At 55.1% G+C, this 21,311-nt stretch overlaps 1 protein-coding gene across 1 annotated transcript; it reads left to right on the top strand.

Annotated features, from left to right (window-relative positions):
- Positions 1 to 15,603: 15,603 nt before the first annotated feature.
- LOC138838441 (neurofilament heavy polypeptide-like) lies at positions 15,604 to 19,021 on the top strand. Its single transcript, XM_070037946.1, has 4 exons — positions 15,604 to 15,675; positions 17,801 to 18,226; positions 18,324 to 18,596; positions 18,698 to 19,021. The coding sequence occupies exons 1-4, from the start codon at positions 15,604 to 15,606 to the stop codon at positions 19,019 to 19,021; spliced, it is 1,095 nt and encodes a 364-aa protein (XP_069894047.1).
- The last annotated feature ends 2,290 nt before the right edge of the window (positions 19,022 to 21,311 follow it).

Genomic DNA, 21,311 nt, shown 5'->3' with positions numbered 1-21,311 from the left:
AGGTGGGAGTTCCGACCTCCTTGAGTCCACAACCTTCTTCCTGGGGGCTCGAGTGTGGTTTCTCCCATCCTTGTACACGGCGCCTGGGATCCAGGGTCCTGCCTCAGGAAGCCACAGCCAGGCCTGAGGCTGGACCCCATTTCTCATGTTTCAGTCTCCTCCCAAGGGCCTCGCTCTGCCTCCCAGCACTCCAGGGAGGGCTCAGAGCATGTGGCCTGGAGGAGGAACACATTCGGTGAGGCCTAGGGGCAGGTAATGCTCCAGAGCAAGATCTTGGCAGGAGGTAACGCTGTGAGCCAGCTTAGCTGGTCATTGTACTCAGATCATGGGTCTAGCCCACAAGCTGCTGCAGAGGCATTGCACTGATGTGTTGAATGATGAGACCAGTGGGCTTTAGGCAGAGCCAGTTGCCCCCCATGGTGGTGGGGGTGGGCCTTGTCTCATCAGTGGAAGGCGTAAGAGCCAGGACTGAGGATGCTGGGGAGGGTCTTCTGCCTTCAGGTGGCCTTTGGGCTCCAGCTGTAGCCTCACCCTCCTGTGGGGCTCCAGCCACCGCCCCCCCAGCTCATATTTGACAGCCCTACAACTGTGCAGCTCTCTCTGTAAGCAATGCCCCTGGTTTGCTTTTCTGGAGAGCCCTGGAGAGCAGAGCAGGGACTGGGGGGTGAGCAGAGGGAGCCTCAGGGAAGCCAGCTGGCACTTGGGCACCCCTGGCCTGCTGCCTCCACAGACAACTCTTACATGCACCCCCCTTCCCCCCCAGGAGGGTCACCAAAGACCCACTCTTTAGCCTCACTCTGGGCCACTCAGCTGGCCATGGCTTCCCAGGTGCTGGGGTTCAAACTCAGAAGGTGAGGGACGGGTTCCAGAGAGCACACAGCTGCTCACCTGGCTCCCCGGCATACGAGCTGCTTCCAGAAGCCTGGGACGCAGATACTGGCCAGGACCACGAGGTCGAGCGCCACACTGGCCAATGGCAGAGCAGACAGCAAGTCTTGATGTTGTGGACCCACCCATCTTCTCCAAAACCCCAGAGCTGGGCAGGAGAGATTAACTGAGGCTTCGGGTTTCTGTGAATCCTCCGAGGTTGTAGGGTGGGGGGAGGTGGCATCTTGTCTGCACCTTGCGGAGCAAAAGGAGAGGCCTCCGAGTCACCCAGGCACACCCCGGAAGCATCATGCCGTGGAAGGCTTTCAGGTGGTGGGTTGGTGTGGGGTGAGTTCCGATCCATTGCCCACAATAACCTGTTGTGACAAGAAGCTAGGAAAACAGACCAAAATCAATGAGCATTTGGAAACAGACTCTGCCGGAAACCATTTATTTCTAGAAGCAGTGTGGCCTGAAAAAGGCCTGGACACAGGGACTCCAAGGAGGCCTGGGCAGGATGGAGAAGGATGAGGGGCCATGGCAGCCCGTCCCCTCCCCGCCCCCCAGCTGTCCCCCCACCCTGTCCCACAGGGCCCAGCCTTGGGCCCAGTGGCTGGTGTTGGGGCTGGGTGTTCACCATGCAGGAGCTCAGCGAGGCCCATGCAAGGCTGGGCACCTGGGGATGGGTGGTGGGCTTTGGATGTGTCTGGGACAGAGTCTTAGCCAGGCATGCAGCCTGGGAGGCCAGCAGGGTGGACCTCCAGCTCCTTCGGGAGGCTGGTTGTTTTCGTTTGGTCTACAGTGCTGTGTTGGGCATCTCTTACGTGCCAGGCGGCATCCACTTGCCTCTCTGTCATCTTGGCCTCCTCATTTTATCTCTCCCCTCCTCCTCCTCCCCCCTTCCTCCTCCTCCTCCTCCTCCCCCCTCTATTTCTGTGCTGCTACAGGGGTGTCAGCTCAGAGCCTCCTGTTCTCCTCTGGACTTTTCACTCAAGGCTGACTCTCTGCCACCTGAGCCATGCCTCCACTTCCAGCTTTTTGCTGGTTAATTGGAGATAAAAGTCTCACAGATTTTCCTGCCCAGGGTGGCTTTGAACCACAATCCTCAGATCCCAGCTGCCTGAGTAGCTAGGATTACAGTGTGAGCCACCTGCACCCAGCTCTGGCTTCAGATTCCCAGATCACAGCTATGCCGAGGGACCAGTGTGCCCTGTGGCCATCAGGAGCAGATGGGGAAGGTGTGGGTCTTCTGCCTCAGTTTCCCTGCCCAGACAGCTAGGAAATTTTGAAGGCTTAGCTAGAATTGGCATACCTCTTCTTTTATTTATTTATTTGTTGGTAGTGGGGCTTGAACGCTGGGCCTGGGCATTGTCCCTCAGTTCTTCAGCTCAAAGCTAGGCACTCTACCTCTTGAGCCACAGCACCACTTCTGGTTTTCTGAGTAGTATATTGGAGATAAGAGTCTCACAGACTTTCCTGCCCAGGCTGGCTTTGAACCGTGATCCTCAGATCTCAGCCTCTTGAGTAGCTAGGATGACAGGCATGAGCCACCGGCGCCTGGCCTCTTGTACCTCTTGAAAGCATTACTTGGTCAGATGACCTTGGCTCCGCCTGACTATCTCCCGTCTCTCTAAGCTTGGTGGGTAGAGAGCAGGGAGCGACACCCAACTGTAAAGCAAACATCCTCGGAACACTGTGGCTTTGCTTGCAGTTGTGAGGCTGGCTGGGGCTGCCTGGGGTGTGGCTCGAGCTCAGCGTGGTCTCCCAGGGCCTCCTCTCAAGGATGGTGCAGTATGAGGAGGACATTGACCCCCACTCGCTCTCCCCTGGCCAGGCACCTCTCCACGGAGGCGGCTGGGCGATCTGTGTGCTCTTGCTGCCTCTGCGAAGCCCCAGGGCCCAGGGATGCTGGCAGACCCTGCCCCGGAGGAGGAGAGGGTCTGAAGGAAAACCGTAGGGATGTATAGTGAGGTGTTTTGTGTGTTGACCTCCCACCAAACCCCAGCCCCCAGCTGGAGGCATGACTTGATGCCTGCTTAGCAAGAGCAAAGCCCTGAGTTCAAATCTCAGGAAAGAAAAAAGATTCTAGAATGCTTTAGAAGGTTCTTGGGTCCTAGGGCCAGCGAAATAACAGCCCCACTCTGAAGGCCCAGCGGGGTGGGCAGCAGAGGAGGAGCCGCTAGGGTCTGAGGACCACTCCCCCTGGGACTGGCTGTGGGAGCCTTCGGGTCCCCAAGGATGCTTGGTGCTTGGGGACACTGGGCGCTAAAGAGACCCAGCTCCCAGTGACTCAGCCCAGAGCTGGGACTCACAAGATGATCCAGGGGGCGGAGGGACCTGAGCGGGGGGCTGTGGCTACCTGGAAGCGAAGGCTGGCTTGTCTTTCCCCGGGTGCGAAGGGGGCAGTCAGAGAGGCCAGGCAAGGTGAGCAAGCTCCTTCCATTTGCCATGTGGTACGGGTCTCGGTGCAAGGCCGCAGGAACCCCAGGGGAGGAGGCGGGGATGGGGACATCTGGCCCTGCACAGCCACGCCTGGTGAGGCTGGCCGTGTCCTGGGCTCAGGGGAAGTTCTTGGCTCTCCCAATCCTGGAAAGTTTAGCTTGATAGGCTAGTAAGGCCCTGGCTACCGGCCGCCTGGGTGAGCTGTGTAGCACATCCGTGTAGTGGCTTTCATTAGAGCTCTCTTCCCAGCTTCAGAATGGAAGCCAGCAAGTGACAGACAGACGGAGGCTGGCAGCCAGGAACCTGGCAGGAAGGGGCGATGCTTCCCTGTCACCCTGCAAAGCCCATCTTCCCTCTCCAGTGACTCCATTACTAATAGAACCCCACAGGCAGGACAGACTGTCCACAGAATCCGACTCCAAGGATGGGGCTCTGTTGTGAGGGGACTGTTTCCCGCGGCCACATCAGAACAGACCACTATCAGCAGGGACTGAGCCCCAGAGCCAGCGGACCTGGCTCATATGGAATAGATTAATGAGTGTGTTAATCTCACCTGCTCCTGGGAGGGTCACCGGAGCCATCCTATGGCGTCACTTCCTGCTTCCCTCAGCCTGGTCCCACCTCTCCATAGTAGGCCACAGATGCTGAGCTGATTAGTTCATTGATGCCAGGAGTGGGAGGGCAGTGGCCAGACTGGAAGCCCCCTTCCTGCCAGGCCTAGGAACTTGCAACACCCCCTCCACAGTGGACCCCTTTTCCCCCCAACTATAGACGCCCACACAAGCAGGCAGCGCCTGCGTGCTTCTGTCCAGGGCAGGTGATGGCTGTTGGGCTGTCTCCAGCACTTCTGCTTAGTGAAGCCACTCCTGTCTGGAGCTCCTCCAAGCTGCATGCCTATGCCATGACTCCCAGATGGGAGAAAGGACACCTGAGGTCTCCCGCAGAGCAGGGCCAGCCAGCATGGAAGGGAAGAGACGGGCTCAGGCTACAGCAAACATGAGCCTCCAATCATGATGCCCGGAAACAGCCAGATGAGAGAGCCACCCACGGGTGAGGCCATTTGTATAAAATGCCCAGAGCTGGCAAACCCACAGACTCACACGCAGCATGAGGGGGCCTGATGTGTGTGGCAGAGGACGATGTGTGGGTCCAGAGAAACAACCAGTGGGAACTGGGAGTACCAAGAGGTGACGGCTGGAATGTGCATGTGTGCACATGTGTGCACACACGCCCATAAGGTCTCACACTGCACATGTGTACACACAGCTGTGCAATGCATATACATGCACACACATGCATATGCCCATGCCCAAGTACATGCACACACATGCATCACAACATGTCTATTTGTGCATGTAGCTGCAGTGCAGGCATGTACACATGCATGTGCAAACACATGGATGTACAAACCTATCTCTATGCATGTGTGTAGTATCTGGGCATATGTGTGCATGTTTAAGTGTATATACATGTTCATTTGTACATGAGTGTTGTGTGTGCATGATAAACATTCTATCACAGCCTGCTGGGGACAGAGGAGGCTGGAGTTACAGTCTTCGAACACTGATTGGATGAACACCGGTAGGGTTCTGGGAAGGAGGGAGGGGCTGTGATGCCGGTGACCCTGTCCCGGACTTCCTGTGTAACCTTGCATGACAGATGATGTGTCTAACTGGTGTTGAATGGCCCCGCGCTCATTTAGCCCTTGGCCTTGCGGGGGAGGGTCTTAGGGTCTCCAGCAGACCCAGGGCTCTGGCTGGAGCTTTCTGAGCTATTCTAGAGGCTGGGTGAGGGCGTCCCCAGATGTCAGTCATGGCAGCTTTCTGGCAAGATGCTGACAAGTTCTCACTGGCCGACACTGGCCTGGCTCTCTCCCCGCCTGTAGTCTTGAAGCACATTTTCAGAAAGAGATTCAGGGGAAGTTCCAGAAATTTCTTACCTCCCTGGCATCAAAGCTGGACCTGTGGGGGCGCCTTTCCTGCCAAATCTGGGGAGCAGCCAGCTTGCCTGGGAAGGTGGGACCCTGGTCTGGGCTCTGTGTGGGCATGCAGTTGTTCTCAGTAACGGCGGCATGCTCATGCTGCTCCCTGCTTTCTGCTTGCCTGTCTTTTGATCTCCCTACCATATCTTCCCCATCAGGAGGAAGATTAGCGGCCAGTAATGATCCAGCGAACTGCTGGAGAGTACACCCACCCTTAGGATCCATAGTGGCTCACACAGCAAGCAGCAGAGTGCCGAGACGGTGGGCTGTCCCTCAGGGCCTCTGCCACAGACGTGACCGAGGATCTCCGCTGTCGCTCAAAGACCCTGGTGAGTGTCCTATTGGCAGTGCCCAGCTCTGACTCTGCAGCATACTTCCCCTCCAGTTTTGAATCTTGGCACGTGGACAGGGACCACGTTAGTCCATTAGCAGCTCTGGTTTAATAAAACATAATTGTGAGTTTGACTTGCTTGCCTCTGCAGAGGATTCCTCTAATGTTATTTCCATTGCTCTCAGATGGGCTGCGTGCAGGGAAATGCTGAGCGGAAGCTCCCTTCCGGCATGCTTGGGCTACTTCCTGGGCTGGCATGTTCCTGGTTGGCCCAGCGAATGCGCTTTGTTGGCCAGCAATAAAGCATGCTTGCACGGGGCGGGCTGCGGTCAGCACCCAAGGGCTCCCTGCGGGCCGCCCTCCAGAGAGAAGGTCTGTCCCTGGAACTGTCCCTTCTGCAGCTCGAGAAGCAGAAACATTTCTTCCTTCCTTCCTTTCTTTTTTTAACTCCAAGAGTCAGTGGAGATGTGCCCATGGCGGGGGGGTGGGAGGTGGAACTTCACAGCCACAGCCGGCTTTATCCATGTTGCCGGGTCTCCAAACTCTTCCCCACCTGCTGTGGGTGGGGATGGAGGGGTGAGCAGAGAGGGAGAACAGCTGGGCCGTCTCTCAGCCGGAGGGGAGGGAACGGGCAGATACCTTGGGAAGAGGGCTTTATGGGAGAGTCCAGGGGTACCTGGACACTGCTGCCACCTCCAGAGCCCCAGAGAGCTCCTGTGTGCTCTGGATGTTGGGGCAAATGTCTGTTACACCTGGCCCCAGCTGACTTTTGAGGTAATGACAAGCTAGCCCGGTCCCTGTGCACTGCAGGCACCTCCTGCACGGATGCCTCCTCTGGGCGGAGTCACAGCTCAGCAGGCATCCTACAGAGAGAGTGGCCAGGGAAGGGGCGTTCCTTGCCCTGGCACTGTGGCTGGGAAGAAGCAAGGGTGAGGGGAAGGGAGCCCAGAGGCTGGCTGGCTCCGCTGGGAAATCAAATGCCTGCAGGGCTGAGCGTGGAAGGGCCCAGGGTCTGGCCTGGGTTCCATCGAGGACACCAGAATCCAGCCCACTGCTCCTGAGGTAGCCAGGAGTGGAGCCTGGTGTCCTGCAGGATGAGCCGCAGGCGATGGGCACTGCTCTCCACATCCCCTCGACTTCGTGGGACATCCCATCCAGGGAATCTAGCAGCCCAGCCGGAGAGGGCTGTCTGTGGATCAGCACCCTCAGGGAACCTGGGCTGTGCACGGTCAAAGAAATCCGGATCCCTTTATTCCGAAGGCTTGTGAAATGTGTGGCTGAGATGAGGTGCCGTGGCAAATGGTTGTTAGCACCGCTGGAGGGGCTGCGGTGAAATAATAGATCTTACCTCTTCTGAACAAAGCAATTTGGACCTGAGAACCTGAAGTCATGTGCATTATCAGCAAAATGGGAATGCCACCCTGCCACCTCCTCCTCCTCATGTATTCCCTGCACCGTCTTCACCACCAGCACCTCCAACACTACCACCATTACCTCCAACGCCAACACTATCACCACCACCACCATCATCACTATCACCACTGCCACCATCACCATCATCACCGCCACCATCACCATCACCACCATCTCCACTATCACACCATTATCATCACCCCATTACCTCCGACACCATTATCACCCCCATCACCATCATCAGCATCAGCATCATCTCCACCATCACCACCATCACCAACACCATCTCTATCAGCATTGTCATCACCATCACTATTATTACCATTCATCACCATCACCATCATCACCCTTCAGGCATCACTGTCACCACCTGCCACCATCACTGCCTGCCACTCCTACCGTAGAACCAGCATTAGCACACCCTATGCCCAGCCCTGACCTACCACCCCTGCCACCTCCGTCAGCTAGCGTTTCTGAGGTCCAAATGACGGGGGCACTCCCCTCGCGCTCAGCTCTCTTTCCCGCTGGAGGCTGACTGCGGCTGCCCCTGGGAAGCAGGTACCTTTGTTCCTTCCCAGCACAGAGGACCATGCGGCCCTGGGGTGGCTGGCGCTGCAGTGTGCAGGGCTGGTTTCCTGGGCTCTGTGGCTCACGTTCGTCAATGGAAGGAGCACGTGGCTGTCTGAGATTTTAGCCGTGCCTCCTTTTTGGCAAAGGAAGCCGGAACGGAGGCCTCCTACAGGCAGGTCGGGAGGGCCAACACTGCCTGGAAAAGGCAATTCTGTGCTCTGCAGGGGCCCTGGTGCCCACCTGTGGCTTGTATTGATCCATTTCAACAGCCAGGCAGCTCTGCCACGCTCACTTGGAGCTGCTGGACAATGGAGTTGTTTATTCTGGTAAACGCAGGGTGGTTTTCTCTGAACTAGAGCTGCTTCAAGGGCGGGCCGTGCTGAGAGGAGAGCTCTGTGTGTGTGTGTGTGTGTGTGTGTGTGTGTGTGTGTGTGTGTGTGTGTGCGTGCGTGCGCGAGCTGGATCTCAACCTGCTCCCACAGTCTCCCACCTGCCTTGGTCTTTAGGACTTGTCTTCTTCTCTCCCCTCACCATTCCACTCCCAGTCCGTGCAGGGCAGCAGCAGCAATACTGGTTGGTTTACCATGGCCTGTCGTGTCTTGCCTGTGGGTTTACATCTATCTCCTTCTCCAGAAGTGGCAACCTTGCTCCTTTTTGGTATCAGTGTGAGAACTCTTGCTCTGCCCTTAGTCTGTTCAGGGACTATGGGCAGGCGGCTCTTCTGGCCTCAGGATCCTCTCTAGGAATAGGTAGAATGCCCAGCACTTCCAATCGGCATTTCCCTTTGTCCCTCCAAAACAATGACCCATGTTGATCCAAGGGACTGCCACCCCGGGCGGTTGCTCACATTGTTTACAAAGAGACATCTCTCTGCTCTGCTCTCCACACTGGTGGAATGTGGGTGGTTCCCCGAGGGGCCAGCCTGCCGTGTGGAGGAAGGAGGGGCTGGCCAACAGACAGAGAAACTGAGTCCCGAGACATCCTTCTGGGCGTGGGACCAGCTGCCTTGGCCCTATCAGAGATGAACAGTTACACGAGCCAATCGTGTCTCCTGGGACGGGACAGCTGTGGGGTTTCCAGCCAGCTGAGGGGAGCTTGGGCCTCCCATCGGAAGAAATCACTGTTGTTTGAAGGGAAGTGGGTGGGATGGGGAAACACTCTTCTCTGAGCTCCGCTGCTCTGTCAGGAACTCGTCTGCTCTTTCCCTCCCATTGTCTCCGGGACCTGGGCTCCTGCCCAGCCCGGGTGGTGCTGGGTCGGGATGGAGGATGCGTGATGGCGAGGAAGCTGTGTGGGGCCTGGCTCAGGGACGGCTGGTGGCACCTGGGCTTGGTGCTGGGAGCTGTGTGAGAACCCGGAAGCCCTGTCATTTATCTCTCAACTGAGCCTTTGATCTGGCTTGTAATGCCCATGTTGCAGGAACACGTCGCTCAGAGATCTTAACGCGCAAGTGCTTCTTTTTATGAACTGAAAGCATTTGTAGACAACCCATTGAAAGGGGTCCTGAGTAGAGAAATAGGAGTTGCTGGATTTATATCCCTTTTCCGGCTCCGTCTATCCTGGCCTCTGTATGGATCATCATCCCCAAACTGAACCTAAACCTAAGAGTTCTGTGGGGCAAACCAGGGTGGAAGAACACAGTCAGTTGGACCTGGGCCTCACAGAGGACAGACGTTGCTCTGGAGTCCCCCAGAAAGGAGTTTATTACAGGGCATCCAATGGCATTATCAAACTCCTTGATGGCAAAGACACAAACCCAATTGCAGCATTCAGGAGTGACTGGGAAGTTGTTTCTGTTAAATGTGGAAGTTCCTGCCACTGCCTGCTCAGAGCGGCCTCCCCCCTCCCCCCTTCCCCCCCCTCCCCCCAACAAAAGCTGCCTCTGCTTGGAGCAGCACAGTACCCTCACCCTGTTAGCTTGTGCCCAGCAGGGATGCAGCTGGGCCAGCTGGGACTTAGGGTACAGTGGCCTGAGCAGCAAAGGGGTCTGGGAAATGTAGTTCCAACCACCAGCCTCTGCAGAGTGGGATGGGGCATTAGACTAGAGGAGACGCCAAACAGGACACTTGCTACCCCCACAGCCCTGACCTTGCCAGTCTGTGCCCTCCCTGGCCTACTTCTCACTGAAGTTCAACTTCCAAGCAATCACACCAGCAGCAGTTGCTCCTGCACAAGGCAGTACAGTGCACATGATCTTATTCTTTCCTGAAAACATGAGCCCCAGATTACATCCTCACCATGACCAAGACCTCAAAACCAGCAAGTCCAGAGCCATGGGGCTGGGAAGGAAGGGTTAATGTTCAGATAGAGCTGAGGGGCAGCATCTGGGTGCCTGCTGTGGGTGGGGAGTGTGATCTTTGTAAGCCAGCCCCCACCATTGCATGTTGTTGGCATCTGTCTCCAACTGGAGGTTGCCTCTCCATTAGATTCTCCTAACAGGCTCATGAGGCCATCATGTCTGGGTGCTGGGTGCACAGTAAGGTTAGTGCTGTCTACGTGTCACGCTTTCCACCGCTTTCTCCATCTGTGAAATGAGTTCCTTTGCTGGGAGCTCTTTTCCACTTGGCTTTGGGCCCTCCTGAAGCTGGGTCACCCAGACAGCAGCCCCTTGTGCAGAGCCTGGAAACCTGATCTTTGCTCCTCTTCCTCCATTGGCTGGCCACTGGGAGGTTGGGTGGGTGGGGGAGCAGGCTGCTTGAGGGAGAGCTGGCTGAGCCGGGTGTGGAGGCTGTCCTGGAATGAGTTCCTCTCGAAACAGCCCCCTAGGTCTTCAGGATGCATTTGTGCCTGAACTCTAGAGTCTATCTTAGATGGAGGGGGCTGTCGGACCCATGGAACATCCTTCAGCTCAGCAGACTGGATCCCATCAGCGTGCTCTTGGTCTCTTGGTGTCCCTTAGTGGTCTTGGACTAGACACACCACCTTGACCCTTCCTGCTGCTCCCCGTCATCCCCTGTGGGGGTCTAGGAACAGCTGCTGAACTTTCTAGAAGGGATAATTTGCTGAAAAGGCTGTGACATAGTTTTGGAACCCAGAGGACTGCAGTGGTCAGTCTCCACAGAGTCCCTCAGCCCCTGACACTCAGAGCCCTGCTGTACCCCAAGGGTCAGAGACACTCATTCAGGAAGCAGAGCTTCTGTTACTGATCCCTGAGTGGCTCGGGCCCTCACAGTACAGAACTGTGGACTTCTTGTGGGAGTGGGGGCCCTATGCCTCTTTCTCAGGCACAGATCACAAGGGGGTACTAACCTCGGGAGGCTGGGCACCCCGTGTGCTCTGGACCAGACCTCAGGATTTCTCCAGTAGGTTTGTCTCTCCCCTCTGGCACACCGCATCTTGCCAAGGTAGAGTGTCTATGCTTAAGATTGCTTGATCCTAGATTTTGTCATCTGTATGTGGGGAAACAAGGTTCCCTGGGGCTCTGGGGTGGCAGAGGTTCCTGGGGCTGGCCTTAGGGCTCCAGGGTGCTCACTGAGGCAGGGGACCCGGAGGACTAAGCCGAGCATCTCTACATGAGACAGGACCAAAGCCTGCGCCAGACCTGTAGCCAAGTACCAAATTGGAGCCACCATGTGGGTAAGTGTGGGCTGGGCCTTGGTCATTCTCTAAGACCGGTCTGCCCTCTCCTGGGGTATGAAGGGAAGTTAGACAGGGGTGTGGGGGGATGGAAGGCATGTCCCAAGGTTGACGGTGACCTCAGGCCCCGAGGGTGCTCTAGGGAAGCCTGGTTGTTTTCATAAGCAGTGTAGTAGGAGTGGGGAATTCCAGAGACGACTTCTCCTTGTCCTGGTCTCTGTCTGTGTGTCAGTCTGCTCTCTGTATCATAATGGGATGCCCAAGAGAGGCAGCAGGAGAGAAGGCTTTCATTGTGGCTCACAGTCTCAGAGGCTTCAGTCCATAGTCCCAGGGCCTTGTGGCTGTGGGCCTGTGGCAGGGCAGGGCATCATGGGAATACAGAGTGGAGGAGACTAGTTTGTCTCTTAACAGCCTTAGAAGCAAAGAGGGTCCCAGGATCCCCTCCTAGGACATGCGCCCAATGACCTAACTTCCTCCCTCTAGGCCACGCCCCCTAAAGAACATGCCACTCCTGATAGCACCACTGTTGGGGGACGGAGCCTTTTACATGGGGCCTGTGTGGGACAATGAGCCTGACACCATTCTGTGTCCATACACTTGGGTCCTGTTGTATGCTGAATGTCTGTGTGTACAGGTATGTTTGCATGTGCATTCATGTGTGTGTGTGTGTGTGTGTGTGTGTGTGTCCATCTCTGCGGGTTGGACACCTCTGTATGTGTAGACATGTGCATGTGGCTCTATCTGTGTGTGTGATTTGTGTCCATATTCATGTTTCTGTGTGTGCCACGGGTGTGCGGTGTATCTACACACTCATTTGCCCCAGTGAAAGAGACCTTACGTACGTGAGGGCTCCGAGCTCTGAGCTCTCTCTCTCCGCTGCCTCTGGTCTCCTGCTTTCTCTAGGTTTCCTCTCATATTCTTTATATTTCTAGAAACATTTGCCTCAACCTCACCTTTGATTCTGTAGCCCTGGTCATTTTATCACTGCCTCTCTTGACTCCAGCCACGTGCTATGGCTGCCCTTGTTTTTTTTTTTTTTTTCCCTAATGACTGTTTTCTGTACCTCCACAGCAGGAAGTCCAACGCTGGGTCTGAAGATCCTTGCAGCAGCTTGATTCATCTTCATTTCCACGGCACCTTCTGCGTGGACTTATCCAGGAGAGCTCGAGCAGGTAGAATAGAGCTCTTCGTTTGCCCTTTATTGTCACTGAAGGAGCTGATAATTAATCACGGCAACGTTCCTCTTATTAAGCATGGCATTCCTTTTGATTTAAGAGTATTTTTGCCTCTCCAAGTGCTTTTAAGGAGGGTTACTGCAGGAGAAAGTCTATTCATTGCTACAGTATATTTAGTTTCTTTTCATAAATTGTCTAGATTGCATTTTAAGGAAGTGGAAATTGAATGTAGTCTTTTTTAAATTGCTGAAGCCAATTAGCTGCGAAAATGTTTAATTATGGAAGAAGGATTCCGATCTACACCAAGTGGAGGTTTTCTGCAGAAACTTCCAGCCCAGTTCCTCAGTCTTCCTCACCTCTCCCCAGGCCCAGGTCCCTCGAACCTCAGGTTTGGATCTGTGTCACGTCCACTCCTTGGCCCTGAATGCCAGTGAAGAGTGCAGATGGACACACGGGTGGGGGTGGACTCTCTTCCTCCATGGGACTCTGCCTGGTTCCAGGGAGGTATTTTAGGATGATTTTTTTTTGGGGGGGTCTGGTCATGGGGCCTGAACTCTGGGCCTGGGCGCTGTCCCTTGAGCTCTTCAACTCAAGGCTAGAGCTCTACCACTTGAGCCACATCGCCACTTCCGGCTTTTTTCTTTTTGCTTATGTGGTGCTGAGGAATCAAACCCAGGGCCTCATGCATGCAAGGCAAGCGCTCTACCATTGAGCCACCTTCCCAGCCCCCAGGATGATGTTTTCTGTAGAACCTCCTCACCATTCAGTTCCTTTCTCTCCCTCCCCCTCCCCCCCCCTATGCTGGAACTAATGCAGGCCCTTAGCTTTTTCAATCAAGGCAGTGCTGTAACCATTGAGAACAGCTCCACCACTGACTTTGTTTTTTGTTTTTTTTTGTTTGTTTTTGGTGGTGAATTGGAGATAAGAGCATCACAGACTTTCCTTCCTGGGCTGGCTTTGTACCACACCTCAAGTCTCAGCCTCCTGAGTAGCTAGGACTGCAGGCGTGAGCCAGCAGTGTCCAGCATCTTTCAGGTCTTGCTTCTAGTTGTAGTGGTCACAAAGCAGAACTTAAGAGGGTCAAATCGCAAGAGACACTGACTGGGAAGTTATTGATAGGTGCTTGTGGAGCCTTGGGAGTCCCAAAGCCACTTTCTTACTAGAAGAAAAGTCCCCTGCTAGGCCACTGCCATGCTGTACAATCAGTCTAAAATCAGGTGGACTCCCACTTTCTCTCTTACAGCACCTTACCCATGTCTTAGCACTAACAATGTCTCAAGACCAGATTGTTAATAAAGTTTTATTGACACACAGACACACCTACTCATTTGCATATTGGCTCAGGCTCTGTTCCAACAGACACTATATGGAGCACAAACCCTAATAGTTACATCTGGCCCTTTAAGGAAAAGTTTTCTGGTATGTAGTTTTAAAGCCGCCAACATGAAAAATTGTCTTATTTCAACACAGCTTACTCCCCCTCATATATATATATATATATATATATATATATATATATATGTATAATTTTTAAACTTTTTTTTTCTGGGAGAAAATGGACTGATAGGCAGTTAAGTTTTCTCCCTTTAGTAAACTGACGGATGAGAATCCAGGACTCTGCGTGGGACTTGACACGCTTGACTGTCGCTCATTAAAAGCCTTGTTTGTTCCAAGAAAGAAAAAAAATAATGATTTCTCGGTGGGTGGGGACCAATTGGAATGGCCCTTGTGATGTGGGAGGACACATTTTCCTGATTCTCTCTGTCCCCCGCGCTTCTCAGAGTGAGGCAGCGGAGGAGGCTGTGGAGGAGGGATGATTCCGTGTCTCTGTCCTGCCATGAGGAGCGATGGTCTCCCGTGTTGGTGTAGCTGGAGGCCGAGGTGTGCGGATGAAGGAGCCCTGCCCCCCCTGCCTGACTGCTAATGGCGCGGCTTGTGAATGCCCGTAGGTCAATTAAAAACATGTTTGCGCTTCCACTGTCCTGCTGTGACAGGGAGCTGTATAATATTTAGACAGTGTGGTAGCATTTATGTTCCGAGTGTAGACATAAACTTCTTGTTTTACACAGGAACTGAAATCGATAGCGAAATAGAGCGGCATTGCATCAAATCAATTCTGAGAGGCTCTTGAACCCAATCCAAGACTCAGAAAGAGAGATAGAGGGAGCCAAAATATTTAGGCCGGTTAGTGTGGCTATGTGTGGGGGAGGGTGCGGCCCCCGCACACCGCACACTGCACACCGGCTTATTTGGACGGCTTATTTCTGGTCTCTTACAGCAGCCCTGACCTTTCCTGCAGGGTGACAGCTGGAAGAACAGCTCTTTAACTATTCTCCCCAAAGTCCCAACCTGCCAAGCTCCAAGGGGCCACCCAAGATACTTCCTGTGCTATTTCATTAAAACGTGTACAAAAGTGTATTCACCTGGGCTCAGTTAACACAGCCATGCCTGGTACCTGGCCTCCTCTCCCCCCACCATCTACTTGGCTAACGGTAGTTTTCCCCGGGTGAGAACTGTGCCCAGCACTCTGTCCTCTCCTCGCCCCCAGTAGTTGTCTGTGGTGCCCAGGCTGGGTGGGAAGCAAGTGGACACTGGTGAGATGCCCCTGTGAGGTGAAAGAGGCCACGCCTGAAGTCTGTGGTGGGAACACTGTAGAGGCTGGAAGGACCCCAGGAAGGGGAGGTCAGCGGGATCTCAGGATGAAGGGTTCTGGCAGATACAGGCCTCACCACCTGTCACTGTCCAGGTACTGCAATCATCAATGAGCGGGGCTGACAGGAAGCTATGTGTTCTATTCCACACGACCACTTCATTGCCGGGACACGTGGAAAGGGCTCCATGTTTTCTGTAAAGTCTAGACTTACATTTTTAACATGGTTTAAAAATCTACCCTGCCCCTTCTCTGGAGCCATCTGAAGCTTGAGTTCCAAGGTACGTACGTAGAGCAGATTTGTATGTCTGTGTTTGGGTAACTCAGAAGCCAGAAGCTTCCAGACTGCATCCAGGGCCCTTCAGGAAAGAATTGCTCCCAAGAGAACATGAGATGGGTAGGTGGATGGAGGGACAATGGGTAGATGGATAGAAGGGGAAGGAAGGATGGGTGGGTAGGTATGTGAGTAGATGGGTGGATGGATAGATGGATGAACAAATACAAGAAGGGTGGGTGTGTATGTGGATAGACATGTGGATGGATGGACAGATGGGAGGAAGGAAAGATGGAGGAGGACCTTCTTTCCATGATAGTGGTGATGGTCATGAAAATGGTAATGATGGTGATGATGGTGATGGTGGTGATGAAGATGGTAATGCTGATGCTGATGGTGGGGTGGTGGTTATGAGGGTGACAGTGGTGACCATGAAGATGAAGATGATGGATTATAGCTATTGTTTTCTAAGAATTGTGGTTCAGGTGTGCTCCCTAGCCACCACACCTCATTTCATTTGTCCTTTGGGACCATTTTCCAGTACTATCGAGGGGAAGACCAGGCTCACAGAGCATTTGTTTATTTATTTCTGACTTAGTTCACTTGCCTAACAAGGATTAACATACCTCTACAGCAGCCCTGTGATGTCCAACTTACAGATGAGGAAACGAAGGCACAGAGAGGGCAGAGAACTCATCTAAGGTCACTCAGCTAGTAAGTAGCTAATCATGCTTTATTCTAGTTGTCCTGCGGGTGTGGCTGGTGGTGGGGCACTGATTGCTCTTGGCTGTGACTTACTGAGTCAGGGGAGTAGCTACTGCCTCCCCGTGTTCTCCCTCCCCCTCCCTCCCTCCCTCCCTCCCTCCCTGCCTCCCTCCCTCCCTGCCTCCCTCCCTCCCTCCCTCACATCTTCCCCTCTCAACTCCTTCGCTAAGTCCCTGAGATTGTCCAGGACACCCTGCTCAGAGCAGCCTGTGCCAATGGCCTGGCGGACCTCGGGCCTGAGTTCTTTGGGGGCCTGGCTGCGGGCAGGAAGGGTCTTGGGCGAGGTGGATTCCTCCCCCACATTGTCACGTGGCCTCAGTTGTTCCACAGAAAATCGGCCGCTGGGAAAGCCAGGCCCGCCCGCCCACAACCGCCGGGCACTTATGGAACCCGGCAGCGGGACTCGGGCTGGAGAAGGGTGGGCAGCGTCCTCCCATCACCGTGACGCCCGGCGGCGTCTCAGGATGTGGCTGAGGCTGCCTGCCCGGCTGCTGTCCCTGCCCTCACTGGGAGACCAGGCTGGCCGCAGGGTGAGGGTGAGCTAACCCCACTGCAGTGATGTAGCCGGCCACCGAGGCCACCCGGGAGACTCGCCGTCCCCGTCCCTGTGGGTGGCAGACGCTCCCGGCCATGCCTTGGCAGGTGAGGGTCACAGTCAGACCTGGGAAGGTCAGCTCCGGGAAGCACTTACCTCCAGGGTTTGCTGCGGTGCCCAGGGAGGAGAGAGGCTCTGGGCTTCCCTTCCCTGGGGCCCAGGGAAGGCGCTGGCCAGGGGGGGCGCTGCTGGCCTTTCTTACCTATCCCGCTCAAGATAATTGCTTCCCTGGCTGTCTCCGAGCTGCTGTTTAATTCCCCTCGATGCTTCAGTGTCTTCCGTTTTGAAACACACTGCTAGCGTGTTAAGTCTTCCGGCCTGTACAGGCTGTAATTATTTCTAGGAGCCTGATCTCAGTAGCAATTAGCACATCTTCAGATGGCATGGGAGAGTGCTGGTCCCTCCCCACCCCAGACTTCCCTGTAGCCCCCAAACCAGGGACTCCAGGTCCCTCCTGTCCCCCTCCCTCCACTGTTCTAGAGTGGAGGCTTCCTAGAGGGGAGGGGCCGGAAGGACAGCCAGGCTTTGTTCTCATAAGCAGTGTTCTAGAGACCAGGCCCTCGAGGCCTCTTCCCCAGGACATTTTAGAGCCTCCTGGGTTGAACCACAGGTTGTCCATTGTGTGGAGAGTTGGAGGACTGGCAGGGGTTCGTGTCGGCTTCGGTACTGGGTGGGCCAGGAGTAGCTTCGGTTTCCTCCCAGTTCCATGTACAGAGCAAGTGGCCGTCCACCTGGGTTCCCACTGTGGGTACTTTAGCCGGCCAGAGCCTCTGGGTGCCCCCGTGCTCTCCCTCACTGGCCTGCTGGGTATTGGACATTTGACAAAGATGCTTCAGGCCCTGGGCACAGCCACACCTGGCTGCAGAGCCACCTCACAGTCACCTTAGCCTACCTGGACAGTCCAGTCACACCTGGAGATCCAGTCACACCTAGAGGTCAAGTAACACCTGGAGGTCCAGTCACACCTGGATGGTCCAGTCACAACTGGAGGTCCAGTCACAACTGGATGTCCAGTCACACATAGAGGTCCAGTCACACCTGGACAGTCCAGTCACACCTAGTGGTCAAGTCATGCCTGGAGGTCCAGTCACACCTGGATGGTCCAGTCACACCTGGACAGTCCAGTCACACCTAGAGGTCAAGTAACACCTGGAGGTCCAGTCATACCTGGAGGTCCAGTCACACCTGGAGGTCCAGTCACACTTGGAGGTCCAGTCACACCTAGAGGTCCAGTCACACCGGGATGTCCAGTCACACCTGGGGGTCCAGTCACACTTGGGGGTCCAGTCACACCTGGAGGTCCAGTCACACCTGGGGGTCCAGTCACACTTGGGGGTCCAGTCACACCTGGAGGTCCAGTCACACCTACGGGTCCAGTCACACCTAGATGTCCAGTCACACCTGGGGGTCCAGTCACACCTGGAGGTCCAATCACACCTGGATGTCCAGTCACACCTGGGGGTACAGTCACACCTAGAGGTCCAGTCACACCTGGGGGTCCAGTCACACCTGGATGTCCAGTCACACCTGGGGGTCCAGTCACACCTGGAGGACCAGTCAAGCCTGGATGTCCAGTCACACCTGGAGGTCTAGTCACACCTGGACAGTCCAGTCACACCTAGAGGTCAAGTAACACCTGGAGGTCCAGTCACACCTGGAGGTCCAGTCACACCTGGAGGTCTAGTCACACCTGGAGGTCCAGTCACACCTGGAGGTCCAGTCATACCTGGATGTCCAGTCACACCTGGAGATCCAGTCACACCTGGATGACCTGGATGTCCAGTCACACCTGGAGGTCCAGTCATACCTGGAGGTCCAGTCACACCTGGAGATCCATTTACACCTGGATGTCCAGTCACACCCGGAGGTCCAGTCACACCTGGATGTCCAGTCACACCTTGGGGTCCAGTCACACCTGGAGGTCCAATCACACCTGGATGTCCGGTCACACCCGGAGGTCTAGTCACATCTGGATGTCCAGTCACACCTGGGGGTCCAGTCCAATCACACCTGGAGATCCAGTCACACTTGGGGGTCCAGTCACACTTGGGGGTCCAGTCGCACCTGGAGGTGCAGTCACACCTGGATGTCCAGTCACACCTGGAGGTCCAGTCACACCTGGATGTCCAGTCACACCTGGATGTCCAGTCACACCTGGAGATCCAGTCACACCTGGATGTCCAGTCACACCTGGAGGTCCAGTCACACCTGGATGTCCAGTCACACCTGGAGGTCCAGTCACACCTGGAGGTCCAGTCACACCTGGATGTCCAGTCACACCTGGAGGTCCAGTCACACTTGGGGGTCCAGTCACACCTGGATGTCCAGTCACACCTGGGGGTCCAGTCACACTTGGATGTCCAGTCACACCTGGAGGTCTAGTCACACCCGGAGGTCCAGTCACACTTGGGGGTCCAGTCACATCTAGGGGTCCAGTCACACCTGGAGGTCCAGTCACGCCTGGGGGTCCAGTCACACTTGGCACTTTGGTGTTCTGTTCAGCATCTGTCACACCTCAGCCCACATTTTCATCCTTTGTTTCTTTGAATTCAAATGTGATCTACATAAAGTGTAACATTCCAGGGCTTTTGGGGCATTCTGAATGTGTAGCCAGCTCTAGTTGAAGAACGTTTTCCTCCCTGACAAAGCAAACCTGGGCTGTACTTGGCTTTCCCCACACCCCCAGCTCCTGGAAGCCGCTGCTGTGCTGTCCGGGTCTACGGGCTGTGTGTCCTCTTCTGATGGGTCTCGTAAATAAGCGTGCTGCCTTTCACCACTCACTTCTTTCACTTGGTATGATATGTTTAAGTTTTACCGCATTGTAGCTAGTGTTGGATTTCCCTCCTTTGTGGCTGAGTGAGATTTCGTCGTGTGCCTGTACCAAGCTTCGCTTATTCGCTTATCCACAGATGGAACGTTGGGCTGTTTCTGTCTTCTGTCTCGGGATGCTGCTGCTGTGAGTGTTGATGGACAGGGCTTCCATGAGCCAACTTCCCGTTTTCCCGGTGCTGCCTGGGCCTCCTCTCCTGGCGCTCTAGCTCTACTATCTCCCCTGCCTGGGCGCCACACCCCTCCCTGCATTTCCAGGGCTCTGGGAGGGTGATGGCACCTTGCGAGCTTTGCTGGGTCCAACTCCGCTGGTGTGGGGAGGACCCCCCCCCCCCAGTGTTCCTGGCGGAGAATCAGGGCTCTCCTGTCACCCGGGGACAGGGGTGTGAAAAGTCACCACCCCCACCTCCAGCTCCCTCCCTGATCTGAACAGGCTTCAGAACACAAACAGCTTTCAGAGCAGGTCAGCCCTCTGCAGGCTCTGAGACCCTCAGCTACCTTCGAGTTGGCCCGGCAGGTCCAGGCACCAGGGTAGGCAGGAAGTGCATTTAGGGGTTGGGCAGCTCTAACCACAGGAGCCTCAGACCCTAGCTGGCAACTATAGGAGGAGACGTGAATGTCCTGCAGGCTGTAGAGACCCCCATTTGTGAATTCTGAGGGGGCGCGGTTCTTTCTGAGAGCACATTTCTGCACGGGGACTGAGGTGCGCTGGCCCCAGACCTCTCAGCAGGCTCTACCAGCCCTTGTCCAGCAGGCTGCTGGCAGCTGTCGGTGAGATCAAATGAATGGGGTGAAAGAGCGGAGCCAGTCCCAGTCTCCCCTACTGCCCCCCCCCCCAGCCCATCTCCTCCCAATATGGTAGGAACAAGCAACGCTTTGGGGCGTTGGGGAAAAATAGCCAAATAGTGTTCTTGCTCAGCTTACATTTCTCCCATTTTTCCAGAAGAGCTGTCAGTATGCCGGATTGCTTCACACAGAGCCGGCTGCCTGTGAGTGAAGCCTACAGCGGTTCCGGGGAAGGGGTGGGGTGGTGGCGGGAAGCCGGGGCCTTGTCTCTCCTTCTTGGACACGTAGGTAGGGTTGTCCCTTGTCACTAGATGTGTTCCTCATGCTGGGGTGCAGCCCATCCCCTCCTGCCTGGGCGGAACTCTCCAAGGGGGGCGGGGCCCCCAGTCCTTACCCTGAGGATGTGGGCCACGGCCACTCATGTCCTCTCTGTCCTTCCTCTGCAAGATTGGTCTCATTAATCACACAATGCACGGCCAAGGCAGGCCATTTCCGCCTCACCTTGGGTTGAGCTCTAAGCTTAGACCTTTATTTAATTCCATTTCTCCCCTTAAAAAAAGATTACCAATCTTTTATAGCTTTTATTTTCTGGACTCTGGGAAATGAAACTTTTTTTTCTTGAAGGAAGAAATGGGATTCTGGATTCTTTTGTTCTGAGGAGGGGTGCGGGATGGGGTGAAGCTCTCAGCAGTCAGTGTGGGGGGTTTCTGAGACCCCTGGGGAAGAGGACTTCCGGGGCGGACACAGAACTCACATGCTGAGGGTCTGGCTAGGATAGCGAATCGATGAGCTGAGAAGTGGCTCCAGCCTCCTGAGGACAGAAGTAGCCTCTGATCGCCCAGCAGTGCCCCTCCAGCCCTGCCCCACCATTCACCATGGCTTACTGATTCTCAACCATTTCATGACACATCTACCACCTGCAGAAGGAACGTGGTGGAGATGGATTCCATCTTGGAGGCGCAGCCCAGGGCAGGGGCCTGGGACAGGAGGCCCTGAGGGGAACTATCAGAAGCCGAATCCCACAGTGGTGGCCTGTGCCTGGTCTTCACTGCGGAGC

This window comes from Dipodomys merriami, unplaced genomic scaffold (genome assembly GCF_024711535.1).
Source record: "Dipodomys merriami isolate MVZ:Mamm:240054 unplaced genomic scaffold, mDipMer1.0.p SCAF_28, whole genome shotgun sequence".
NCBI classification, from domain to species: Eukaryota; Metazoa; Chordata; class Mammalia; order Rodentia; family Heteromyidae; genus Dipodomys; species Dipodomys merriami.
This window is presented reverse-complemented; position numbering and strand designations above follow the sequence as displayed.